Here is a 13,864-nt window from a genome sequence, read left to right on the forward strand (position 1 = left end):
TTGTTTCCCCATTCAGCAACTACAACTTTTTTGGGCAGCTATTTACATTTTTGCACTACTCAGCCAGAAGGTAAACTTGGGGTGATATTCTAATACAGGCTTTGTGACAGAATTGCTTCAATATAATTATCTCTCACAGCTTAATGGTAGCATAAAAAGTGGTACTGAATAGCACATTACGGGCCCCATGATATATACCCATATATAATTGCATCAGTAAATAATTGCTATCATTCTCATAGTGGAAAGAGACAAATAGGATATTAGATGTATCACACAGGCCTGGAGCAAATAACTAACAAGTATTTAGTTAATTATAGCTTTTGATTTAATAGGCCTACCTTCAAATCACGGGAGCTGGTAAATTTCTTAAGCAGTGAAGTCTGAATCAATTCCCATCGGCTTCCAGCAGTCCGATCACCATTCTGTAGAAAGAAGAAACATTTAGATTTAAGTTTAAATGGATTCAGTCAATCTTGAAACTCAGTAAGACAAAAATGCAGAATTAAAATATAAATCACTGCCTACTTTGTGCTACTATTATGGAGTAGCTCATTTTGGGTATTATAACAAGCACTATTAAAAATTCCAGATGAGAAAAGCTTGAAGTTCTGGTGTCAAAAGCATAAATGGGGCCAAGGAAAAGAATTATATAATAAAAGGGATATTTATTGGATCAAAACATTTGAACTTTTTTATACTTAGTGGGGTCAGCAAGGATGCCACTGGGATGGCAATTATTTAATATCAGATTGCAGTTTTATGAATATGTTATTGAGATTATACCTATTTTCTTGCTGATTCATCTCTGTTAAATTCAGGTCTGCGATGCACGAAAAGATGTGCATTGTTGTATTTTACTGCTGAGTTACATTTTAACTTGTACTGTGTATTGTACAGATTAGGAGGAGTGCATGTTATGGGAGTTAAGTAATGCGCATTTACCTTTAAGGGATACAGAATGTATTAGTTTACATTTTTACAGAGCTACCCAACCATTAATAACAGTTAAGTGAAGTAATTTGTATGTCATCTTGAGGTTTCTCAGTATGGATCCAGAAAGCTAGCAGGAAGGCAATGGTTGCCTACTTTTCTACAGATTAATAGGTATCAGTGTGGTGGTGGTGGTGTTTAATGTTATTATTGGTTGTACAGGATAAGCTCAAGGGCTAACTCTTTGATGTATCACTGCCATTCAGAATTTTCTAATGAAAGCATCCTTCTGCAGACTTGGCATACCATTTACCATTTCTAAATTATACAATGAGTTGTATGATTGCTGAGTGAATAGATCAGATGTTGTTTTCCTTTTTAAAAATTATAACATCATAATGCAAGATGTTATAACAGAACGATATTATAATTTTAGTTCTTAAGAGCTCTGATAGTCAGATGCTGTTGCTTCTGGATTAATTTTGCTTATTAATTTTGCTTTAGTATATGCTATGGGAGCATGATATTTATTTCTGGAATCTGTATTAGATGGTACACCTGGGTTTGTTTAGAATAAGTAACTTCATCTGTCTTTCTGTATATATAGGTTTTGATTGTAACATTTTCAAGTTGTTCTATAGCAATGTTTCATCTTTCGGCAACACTTTGATCTATTCTGCACACATCTTCAGACATTTTATTGTATTATCCTACCAAGTGACCTTGGTAGTTTTTGTTCTGACATTTTTATATTGAAATTTGGACTATGGTAAGAATATTATTCTTTTTTGACTCAGCAACACTAACCAAAATGGAGCGAGGGGCACATCAGTGGCTTGTTCAACTGCTTCTGCTGGCAGAAGAAGCCAAGCAAAAGTCATCAAACAACATGCCCCAGAATGCAGGCTTGCTCACAATCACCCAGGGTTTAAAAGAGTCCTTCACACAGTTGCTGCAATAAACAAGCAAACACAGCACTCAACAACTTTTCTATAGTTTTATGGACCCAAGAAAAATATGCTGTACATCTGTTTTATAAAACATGCAGCAGAATGACAATGGTCTTCCATGCAGAAACAAATAGTATGATAACGTCACGTTTGTCTAAAACATCATTCAGTAGTAACAGTCATATCCCCAGCAAAGTTGGTTGAAAGTGGTTTAGAGTTCAACAAATAAGCTCTTTTTCACAAGACACATAATTAACTTATGTGGTGATTACCACTAACATAAATGGCTTTTCAAATAAAATGCAACAAATTCATTGAGGAAAATAACTATTAGTCATACAGTAAAATATAGCCCCCAGGCATACAGGCAGTATAATGGATGACCAGGTACTTACAACAAACATGGAAAACCATAATCTCTGTACTGTGCTTGTAAGCTTCTCAGAGGCACCTGGTCACTGCTATCAACAGAATGCTGGACTTACTACAAGAACACTGGTCTAACTTAGAAAAGCAATTTTATGTTTTAAAATCCTCTACTGAATTATGTGTGATTGAATTGTGAGCCTCTGGAAATCCTTCTCACACTGTACAATACTGTGCTGAGGAGCTGGGATAAACTGAAGTATAAATTTAAACAAAAGTTTTAAAAAGTGTCAATTTACAGTCCAATAATTTAATCCCAACTCCGTCCACAGCTTCAGGGCCTGGTGACAGTCCAGTATTCTAGCATTAAAACTATTTAGCTCCACGCATGTTCATTTCTTGACATGCTGAGGTAGGAGAGTTTGAAACCAACCACTTCTGCAGCCTCTGCACTTACATCAGCCTAGGAGTATAGCAATAACCTTCTCAGAGGAATCAAGTGTGACACAATGTGAAGTGTGGCTTATGGTAACTTCACCCTCACAATACAGACACTCTTACCAGGGCTAGGAAATCAGATTTACAAAGCACATGCATGAGATTGAGCTGCCCTGCACTCAGCTAATATTTAGTGGATCTACACACTAAACTAAATTCTCAAGGCAGTGTATCATAAATAGCTGTCATATTTGAACAAATCTTCTCATAACACAATCACTGGCAAATATGAATTTAGGGTACATCTAAAAAACTGGGCAGATGTGAGCTTGACAGAGTTCTATTGAGTAAAAACTTAAACGTTTTCCATACCTCATCTTCTATGGGATATAAATTTTGTTCTGAACAAGGCATTTTAACATGTCTATTGTCCCATAAATCCTTGAAATGTGTTGGGAAAGGTTTAGGCACTTCTCCTTCCTTCAGAAGATCTACCTGTGACAGAGAAGACAGGTAAATTGTGCTATACCACATTTCTCCAAAACAAATGATCTCTGCTCTTAATATCAGCTGCAAATTTAATACTCTTTCAACCTGAAATATAAATATGCATAAACATACAAGTTACACTGTAGCAAAGGGTAAATTTGCCTTATGTGCCAGTCCATTATATGAATAAGCAACACAGCATGGGTTGTTTGCTGAACCATGATCAGGCTCACAGGGCCTCGCTTTCCCCCCCTCCCCCCCCACCCTCCAGGTGGTATCCCACTGCCTCCAAGGCAGATCTGCTCTCGATTCCCTCTCCCCACGATTACTACCTTTGTCCATCTGAAATTATGGGGTATAAATTGCACAGTGGAGGTTGTATTTTTTCAGACCTAGGAACGTTTGCTACTGTGTCCATAGGGTTGTATTCTTGATAGTGGGCTTTTACAAGTGGGCTTTTATGGCTATCCAATATGTACAGCCTCACCTAATCAATGTCTTCATGTGCTTCAGCTGTCAAAGACAGATGAAATGTTGGTAACATGCATAGAAATTGACAAAATCACATTTAATTTGTGCACAGTTGTCCAAGAGCAATAGCCAATCTGTCGACTGAAAGCACTGGAAAAGTGGAGGGTAGCAGCAAAAGTAGGTGCACCAAAAGCAGTGGGAAACCGTGCAGGGCGGAGCAAATGGCACACCAGCAGCAGCACTTACTCCAGTCACACCAGAGCCCCCTCACTCCCTTCAGGGCAGCTGTATGTTACCTATTCCACTTCTCAGCTCCCTTTGACAGCTGAAAGATAGAAGGAAATTGACCAGGCCAGACTGCACATACACAACACTTTGTGGACTTTTGTAACAAAACAAAAGATTCTAGAATTGCCCATTTGTGCAATTCCCTGAAACTTAGTCTTTGGGGTGACAAGCCAATGATTGCTGCTCTAAATGGCTGTGTAGCGAGTGGCTGAGAGGTTGCCACTGGCAGCAGTAAAGGCAAACATGCAAATATCAAGAGCATTTTTTGTCACACTTGCTGAGTGACTTGGTAACTGGTCCCCACAAGGCACAATGAAATTGTTCTCCCAGATTCAGATGGCACAATAACACATTGTGAGTTGTAGAAACCCTGGAAAAAGTCCTGGATTGTCAGGGTGGCCCAGTGCTGAAAAACAAGACACCCTGCAGGAAATGGTCTGAGTTCAGACATCACAACGAACCAGCTGGACTTAGTTACAACTAACATTTGCCTGTATTTCAGTGTATTTGATGCTGTTTTTATTTTCATGTTTTGTGTGTGTGTCAGTTTAAACACTTCCTTGATAGAAAGCAATCCAAGTGTGGTGAGAGAGCCAGTATGGTGCAGTGGTTAAGAGCATGGGACTGGGACTCAAAGGATCTGGGTTCTAGTCCCCACTCAGCCATGGAGCCAACTGGGTGACTTTGGGCTAGTCACAGACTCTCAGCCCAATCTACCTCACAGGGTTGTTGTTGTGGGGATAAGATGGAGGAGAGATGATGTAAGCTGCCTTGAACCCTTTGTAGGAAAAAGGCATGATATAAATTGCAATATAAATAAATAAATTGAAAGTAGAAAGGCATTTTTGTCGCAACAAATCTGGGTAATAAAAGTCTGCTTACCAATTTTCAGTAATGCCATCGAATATATTACTGAAAAACTGAAGCACAGACAAGAATGAGCACATATTGCAAGAAGTGTCTGATGCATATTCTTTTTCTTGCCCCTTCCCCATTCCTCTCTCTACCTCAGATCCTATGCTGGTGAATAGAGGAGTGGGTGAATGCAGTGCCTGCCCCATCCAGCACATTTCTCAAAAAGCATGAACTCAAGGCTACGTGATGCCTAACTGCACAGAAGTTCCATTTCTTCCTTTCCTGGGAGAGCAACAGCACAAGCGGGGCCTTTGCATAAAGCTTAATTGTACAGAAGCACTTGACTCACATATTCTCATAGAGGGGAAAGAGGGGGACAGAGAACAAGTATTTCACCTGGGAACCAAACCTTATTTTCTCCCAGCCATCTCCTCCTGTTTCTCTCACCTGTCTTTCTCACCTCTTCCCTGATGCATGTGTTGCTCACAGCAACTTGGGCCGGTTCCCAATTTATAAGTCATGGATTGCAGGGAGCCAGCACTATGAGCTACCAGAGCCAGTGTTAAAAGTAGGTTTATCTGGGGGAACATCCTCAAGCACGGACAAGAGCACCCTGGATCTTCGATGCCTCTTTACCACTGTAATCTACCTCTCAGTCAAAGGCAACAGCAGTGACGAAAAAGAGGAGGAACAGGTGCCATGGTTTACCAGCTCAGTGGCTCTCTGCCTATCAACCAAGTAAGCAGGAGCAACAGCAGCAGCGAGGAGGAATTAACAACTGTTAACAACAGCAATGCAGAAGTAGACTCACTGGGGAAAGGTGCACTGAGGGGGTCTTGTTCATGGCATAGAAAAGCCTGGAGCTAGCACTGTGAAACTTTATGGGCAAACACATTAGAATCCTGATGACACTATCCCCCCCCCCAAAAGAAAAGTCTTTTCCCATGGGTGCAACTGGTATCAAAGAAGAGGGAGGACTCAGCTGTTCCTCCACCTGCCCTTTCCCTGCTCTAAATTATGTTCACTGTGGCTTCTTCCACATGTGCACACGCGCACACAAAACAACACCCTTTAATGTACATGTGCAAAGGCATGTGCACATATGAAATGTTATGGGTGGAAAAGCAGCTTAGTGGCAGGAAAGCTGAAGCAGAGCAATATCGGATGTGGAGGAGAGCGCCTGGGGCATGTGAAACTATACCACTGTGCAGGTCACGCGGAGAGTGGTATCACAAGTGGCTAAGTGCCTGCCTGTCCACTTTTGCGATCACCCACTCCTGAAGCCGCTTTTTTTGTAAAATACACAGTGACAGAGTACTAATGTTTGTACATGTATGCAACACACAGTTCCCAGCTATTGCTCTTTCTGAATTCTAGGGCCTTCTTTGATGAAGACCTAAAGAACTCCCCTGCTTGCTAATGCTGCAGACCTGGGCAGTATCCAGCACCACTGTCTGCTTACAATATGGACATGCCACTAGCATCAGTCAGTCACTGATGCCAATAGTACAAGCTGTCACAAATTCCCCCAGAAAACCTGGACTTCTAGAGGTTCCTTACAGTAACAGGACATCAGGAGTGTAAGTAGAGCAAAAGCACTGCATACTGCCCTCTGTCAAAATAATTCTATCTGTCCAGCTTCAGTCTTGTATGAATAGTTTTGTTGGAAAAGAAACTTGACTTTCATACTCTGATTGTCACTGTATGATTGGCCGAAGGTCTCAAATGAGGGAGACGTGTCCCACAGATCGGCATTCTTCTCATCTCTTCAATGGGTGTCCCAAACCATTTTTTATTAGTTGGAAGTGGAGGAGGGGTATATTTGAGAGTCTTCCTTCCAGGTCGATGCAGCTTTAGTTCACTTTGCTCATTCCTGCCATGAAAAAATTAAATTAATATCTTGAGCATGCTTTTCTGATTGGCTAAATATTTTTTTAGTGGCAAATGTATGCATTCTTTCGAGATTTCTTTTTAAGAACATTCAAAAGCAGCAACCTAAGCTGCTAGGATTGTATGAACAAGCCTGGCATTTATTGGAAACAATCTCCTCCAAATTTTACAGACTGGAACAATAGAAACTATAGAAACTCTTTTTTGGAAGAGAAAATGCAGGATCTGCACTGTATCACATATATCCATTGACTTAATGGCAATTCACATGTACATACATACACATCACTTGAGAATGTGTTGTCAGAGCCTGTATTCAGGAAGAGAATCTTCCCGAGAATAGGTACTGTGAAGGCAGCACCCACATGTGTGACCGCAACAAAGAAGGACTTTGAACTTTTCAATTTTATTTACATTAAATGTTCACTGCCATAGCTGATAAAATTTGATAACTATAAAGACAACCCAAAACATTAATTGCTATGTAGCTGGAGCATGCAGTAAGGAAAGGGCCAATTAAACAGGGGGAAATGAGATTACCTTCTGTCTTCTGTCCTGGGAACCCTCATGAAATGGGCAGTAATTTTAGAGTCCTTTCTCCCACAGTGTTTGACACTTTTGCATTCTGATGACAGAGGCAAGTTCCCAGATGACTCAGTGTGTGTTTCACCCTCTTTCAATGGATTATCCACCCCTTCCAAGTGGAGGCTAAATCGAGCACCTTCACTTCTCCGGGAAGGAAACTGTGATTTTCTTGAATCCAAATCAGAATCTGCCCTTCGAACCCGTGAAGATTTGCTTGGTGGTTTGGACATGTCAACTTCTTCTCGATCCTCAAGAAGTGGACTGGTTTCTTCATCAGCCTCTGAGCCCTGACAGCTATTTTTGGAATTATCTACATCCATGGGTGACTCTGGTTCACTTTCTTTCTCAAAAGATGGTGAATCCCCCAACCATGCTTGATCTCTGTCCTGAGAACCATACAAATCAGATGAACAAGCATCACAGCCTGCATCTGAGAGTGGACTCTCTGGCACCACATCCACTTCATCTAGCCCGGCGTTTATACAGGCTGCACGCTCAGAATTCCAGTTCTTAAATGAGTGGGGATTTTGTGAAGTCACTTGTCTTTCTGGATTGAACTCTTTTGAGGGTTGTTTTATAAGAGCCACCTTCACAGGGCTGCCTGATGTAAGCTGGCTATGAGTACAGTATTCTCTGTTTTCGTTGCAGCCCCGATGAGGCTGACTGCCCGTTTTGTGCATTGAATTAACATTAGCATTTTTCAACTGGTCTAAAGTCTGTGTTACTTTCATAGACTCAGCTTCTGAAAGCTGCCCTCTACATGTCCCTTCAGCTTCCCATTTATGTAGGGGACCAGTCTGAGGTAAGGCCACATGTTTGGGACTCATTTCCATAGATAATCTTGAACAGCCCTGCTCAAGAACATCCTCAACCTTTTTCATATCATTTTCAAAAACGTTATCTTTCTTAACAAATGCCATTCTGAGTCCTGCTTCTGTGCTGCTAGTTTTGTTTTGTAAGCTGTGAAAGGAGAATACAAGAAAGACTACTGCAAATGAAAGTTTGTTCCATAAATGTTAATACTAGAAGTGATATCCATCTTCCTATAAACTGTTTAAAAGTTACATCAAACCTGATCTATAGCATTCTTTTCAGTTTAAGCTTTTGAGACTAGAATCTGCTGAGGCTTTTATCCCTAAGTCAAAGCATGACTTCTTACCAAATTATCTCTGCTTAAGACACTTTCAGGTCAGAACTTCTTCAATTAACTAAATACACCAAAAGACCAGTTCTTTATCTGAATTTTAAGAACAATTCCAGTATACAAAATGAGAGAAACTGAGATTAGCTTATATAGAGAATTTCTACTTACAAAAGAGGTATGGGTATAACAAATCATTTGCAGATCATACTATTCTGTGGCTGCAATCCTATACATACTTAGCTTAATTCAACAGGACTTAATTCTGAGTATATACGCATATTGTAAAACTAGTCATTCATTGTTGATAATTGCTTATGTTATTACTGTCTTTAAGATATATTGAACAAATTATATCTCTGCAGTGCCATTTTGTGTAAAATGTGTCAAACTGTGCAACAGTAATGATTCATAAACTAAATATGAATATAAGTTATTATTCTTACTGTCTGCTCCCCATGGGGTTTTGATTCTGTCCTTATAATATTGTATTGTAGTAGCACCAAAATGTATGCATAAGCAACATCCCTTCTCTCCTGGACATAATGAACCTTTAAAGCTTGAAAACAGTACTCTCTAGAGAATAACTCTGTCAAACAAATCAGCACTATAGCACACACATGGAAATCTCTCCTCTATCTCCATTAAGGTTGAAGGAAAACAAATTGCATACCATGCAACAGTTGGACAGATGGGAATGTTTGCAACCAAGTGAGATATAGCAGCCCGTGCACATGGAGCAAAGATGGGTGAACATGAAATCATGATGAAACTGCTCTATTACACAAAGCACGGCATCAAAATTAATGGCAGCAAATCATAATTTGTGGTAAAAAGGACCTTAAGTCTGAAATACTTTGCTATAAACACTAAATACACTTCGATATATACAGTTTGCCAAGGATGCTCATTTTGCTTGGTGTAATTTCTGCTTAAGGGACTATCTCCTATTGAATAAAGGGGTATTCACACATTACAGAATTAATAATAGTCCAAGGGAGAGACAGCAACCTGTAAACCTCCCGATGTTGTTGGACTTAAACTTCTACCCACTCTAGCTCTGGTTAATGGTGGGGCATGATGGGAGCAGCAGCTGAACAACATCTGGGGCCACACATTCCCTGTGCCTGAATGAATACGACAGCATAGCAGCAGTCATTCCCTGAGACTACAGCAGAACCAAGCAGAGCTGTTGTCCCCTGCCAGTAGCCAGTTTCCCTAAACTGCTTCCATCCTGACTGGTCGTTATAGGAACTATGATAACTGCCATCTGACTATGCTTACCTCTAGCAGAGAATGGTTAGTTTCTTGGTGAGTTTCTCAGACACTTGAACATTAATTATGGCCCAGTTGTTGGGTGCTGCTTTTGTGGTGCTTGAGTCATGATGGAGCTGAACATTTTGTGTATATGGTATGCACACATTTCATATGGTACTGTTTTCATGATACGTTATACTATTTATTATATTTATATCCTGCTTTTCTTTTTCAAGGAACTATTTTATTTGCATTATTGTGCTTTACACTGAACTGTGTCTAAGATTCTGTTAATTATGGATTAATGATTAATGATTCATATATGTGTCATTTAGAGACTGCCTAATTCCATGGGAAGCAATTCATAACTTTATTATGATTATTAATAATAATTATACCAATATTTGAATGTATAACACAAATGTTGGCTCAATTGCATTATTAGGCTCAACGTTAATTATGGCCGAATTGTTGGTTTATACCTGCAAAAGCCTTACACCGCTTGGGATTTGAATACCCAACAAAAATTGATTCCAGTATAAGCCTACTCATATACTCAGATCATCATCTGAGGCCCTTCTCCAAGTCATTCAAGAGATGTCTGGAGAATGGCAACAAATAGAAAAGTGGCTTCTGATGATAGAACATTATGCTCAGTGAAATCCACCTGGTGCTAACGTTGCCACCTTTTGATACCACGTTAGGCCTTTCCTCCACTCCCAGGTATTTGAAAGCATATGATAAGACTTTTAACAGGTCCTGGGATTCTTACTGCTGATTGTGTAAAACTGCTTTATATTTTGTATGTAAATAGTTTTATTATGTTGTTATACTATATTTTAAGATTTTAATCTTCGTAAACCACCCAGGTAACTTTGATTATTGGATGGCATAGGAGTGGAATGAACAGAAGCATCGTCATACATTAAACAGAATCTGAAGATAATGACTACAAAATGTATATTAATGTTTTGGCTTAATCTGTGAAGTGTTGTGGAAACATGGCAAAGAATGCTACAAGGTCTCCATCATCTCTCGCCCTGGCCCAGACTGTGAAAGGCTATGAATCACTCAGAAAAGCTCTGTTGGATGACACCAAGAATTCCCTCTTTGCTATCCTCACTGCCATATAGTAGGCTCAACCTGCATTGGGTTGTGCTCAGCATGAATCTTTACTTCCCAGCCACATCACTGTCATTAATTCTATGAAACCTTAGTTAGTCCAGATCTATGAGAAAGCAAAACAGCTGGGACTGAGAGCTGTCATGGCTTCCTTAAGATACGCAGTATACTAAAAAACAATAGTTAAGCAGTAATATAAACCTTTCCAATAAACAATTCTATTTTTACCTTTTTGACTCCAATGTTTTGGGCCCTTTATTATCCATCCAAGAGGTAATCCTCCTTTGTTTGTAAACTGTAAAAAAGGGGGGAAAACACACTATATTTTACTGCAACAGGAAGCTTTCAGAAAATGACCTGAAAATCGTAAGATATATGGGCTGAATCTAGATTTAGTCATGCCGAGTAGACCCACTAATACAAATGGGATTTAATTTAGTTAAGGAATCTACCCTAAACAAGACTAAGTTTAGATCCAACCCAATATATTCAGCTTCTAACATTCTTCACAGATGAATTTCCTGACTTTAGACTTGCTTTCTGGTGCTTTGATTAGAGAGCACTTTGCACCTTATGTTTTCCACAAAGGCACTTTGACCTAAATATATTCGTTCATACAGAAGTAATGGACAGAGTTGATACAGAACTGGTGGCTTTTTAGAAGCTTAATTCGAGCCAAAAGGTTAATCTAGCTCAAGTTTCAGAGACTATCATAGTAGTGGCTGGACACTATCGCATTAGGAAAGCAACCATGCCAAAAAAAAAAAAAAAAGCATAGACTAGCAGTGAGGCAGAATCTATGCCAAGAAATAGAAAGATCTGAGCAAAAGAAATCACATAGTCCCAAGCTACACTGTATCTTTTGAATGAAACAAGATAAATTAGTCATAGTAGAATTTAATTTAAAGAATTTAAGTCACATACTACTTAAACTGGATATATTATCAATTTGGAAATAAAAATGCAAAATTATTGACCAAAACAGTGCAGATATAAGACTTTGCAATAACATAAGAAGAACTTTCAAGGGAAAATTCAACCTTTTCCAAAACCATTCATGAGACTTGCTTACAGTATTATAAAATGCCATGCCTTCAAGGAGGATCACCAGGATCCTTCCCACCTCCCCAGAGCACTCCAGGGAGTTGTTTTGCAAGGAAGATATGATCAGAGGGTTACAGGCAACCCTAATTGGACTGGACCCTGAGTTTACATTTAGAAGCTTTTAAGTATGATAATGTTATGCCAAACCAAGCTATAAAGCATGCAACTTTAGGATTATAAATGCTGCTTTATTTTCCCTAAAGAAGCCCTCCTCCTGCAAGAGTTTAGACCATGGGTCATATTCCCTGAGGCTGATAGGAGCTGAACTTTAAAGCAGTGGTTTTTCAACCTTGTTATAGCTGGGGACCAGCAAGAATAGGACAATTTTGGGGACTGCTGAGGCAGAAATAAAAAGCATTATATACATAATATAGCATTCTGTGTATTACTTTTTAAATACAGTACCAAAAAATGAAAATTCTCTAAAGTAACCAGAAACTGAGCAGCAAAAATGCTAATAAAAGAATAAAATATTGAAATTAAATGTAATCGAATACAACTGAAATTTTTAGAGAGCAATATGTAATTCAAATAAGGCTACTGAGAATCTGCTGTTGCTTCTTTTCAAGAATACTTGATCAAAATCAATATAAATGCAATACTATGCTCATAGCAAATACAAATTCAAATACAATATATTGTATTGTGTATTTTCCTCCAAATTTCTGTGTTTTCCCAGATCTCACCCCCATAAATTCCCCCAATGGCTTCAAAAATGTCCAGAAATTTTAAATATCTAGGCAGAATGGACAGCATCTGTTACCTTTGCTCACCTCCCATTACATGAGGCCCTATTTCCTAAGACTGTCACACTCGAAAGGTGGAAGAGTGATTTCCAGCTTCCACAGTCAACGTTTACTACATCACCACTAGCTGTGCTATTTTAAAACCAATGGTTGCATATGAAACACAGTATTAGCTACCCTGAAATTATCCCTTTCACTGTCCAACCCTACTCAGAAAATAAGTACCACTTTACCCGAACAGCCTGGTTGCCTTGTAAGGGAATCTCGGGCAGCCGGCCTTAAGTCAAGACGAGCCTTTATACTGAGATCTTAAGCAGCAAAAAAGTTTGTAAACGTATTAAAGCACTGTGACATTACACTAACAAAAACCACGTAGGAAAGGTGGCTGCCCCAGACCCGCAAAGCTAAAGAGGACCAGCAAGCAGGCGAAGCAGGAGACCGGGAAAAGGATACGGACGGCGGTACACACCTTTGTTCCCCACCGTGACTACAGGGATGCCTTTGGGGGTGCTGCTGCTGCTGCGGGGCCCTTGCTCCCCCTTGGCCGACGGAGGAGGAAGAGGGGGCTTGCCCGGTGGCAGGGTCGCTTTTCTCCTCAGGGAAGGGGCCGGTCCTTCCTCCGCGCGGCTGCTGTGGATGGCGGCGGTCGTTGCCGAGGAAGCAAAGAAGGGGCCCAGCCGAATTCTTTTCCGGGGGGTTTCACACTCGGAGCCCGCACTCATGCTGGAGAGCCGCCGCGCCGCGCCGCCCCGGCTCGCCTCGCCACCCCGCCCGGTGCGAGGGTGTGAAGCAGGCCCACCGGGGCCGGGGTCAGCCCCGGCGGAAAGCGGGCCCCGCCGACGGGGCCCCCCGGGCAGAAAGGGGGGCCGACGAGCTTCCCCTCCACATTCTCCTGCGAGAGAGAACCAGCCCGGCCCAGGGCCCTTGCGGGAGCTCCCGAGGGGGCGGCAAGGGCCGGCCCCGCAGAACGATGCTGCCGAGGGGGGCCCGTGCGAAGGCGGCCGCCCGTCCGGTCCCGTCCCGTCCCGTCCCGTCCCAGCCCGGCCCGTCCTGCGCTGCGTCCCGCCTCTTGCTCGAGGCGACAGGGTAGCTCGCGCCCGCCCCTCCGGCTTCCGCCCCTCCGTTCCCACGCCGAGCCGGAAAGCGGAGCAGCGCCGCGCCACCGTCGCAAAGCGGAAGCAGAGGCGGGCACGGAGAACAACTCCAGCCTATCGCGTGGCTCGTGGAAA

The 13,864-nt window shown here is 41.2% G+C and overlaps 1 protein-coding gene across 4 annotated transcripts in view; it reads right to left on the reverse strand.

The window, feature by feature from the left end:
- The window catches only part of PARG (poly(ADP-ribose) glycohydrolase), a 76,581-nt gene extending 62,863 nt beyond the window's left edge, over nucleotides 1-13,718 (reverse strand). Inside the window, exons 1-6 of one of the 4 annotated variants that reach the window (XR_006413750.1) lie at nucleotides 13,105-13,718; nucleotides 11,014-11,080; nucleotides 7,221-8,225; nucleotides 6,480-6,663; nucleotides 3,060-3,182; nucleotides 342-425 (exon numbers count right to left, since the gene is read on the reverse strand). Coding sequence is in view for 3 of the 4 variants with exons in the window: in XM_044420338.1 (XP_044276273.1) it covers nucleotides 342-425; nucleotides 3,060-3,182; nucleotides 6,480-6,663; nucleotides 7,221-8,225; nucleotides 11,014-11,080; nucleotides 13,105-13,357 (1,716 nt within the window). In the remaining variant the exon portion in view is untranslated. Of the gene's footprint in view, nucleotides 1-341; nucleotides 426-3,059; nucleotides 3,183-6,479; nucleotides 6,664-7,220; nucleotides 8,251-11,013; nucleotides 11,081-13,104 lie in introns of those variants that run through there. The other 3 variants (XM_044420338.1, XM_044420340.1, XM_044420339.1) reach the window with 3 other exon arrangements.
- Nucleotides 13,719-13,864: the final 146 nt, after the last annotated feature.

This window comes from Varanus komodoensis, unplaced genomic scaffold (genome assembly GCF_004798865.1).
Source record: "Varanus komodoensis strain SLA01 unplaced genomic scaffold, ASM479886v1 scaffold11, whole genome shotgun sequence".
In the NCBI taxonomy this organism is placed as follows: Eukaryota; Metazoa; Chordata; class Lepidosauria; order Squamata; family Varanidae; genus Varanus; species Varanus komodoensis.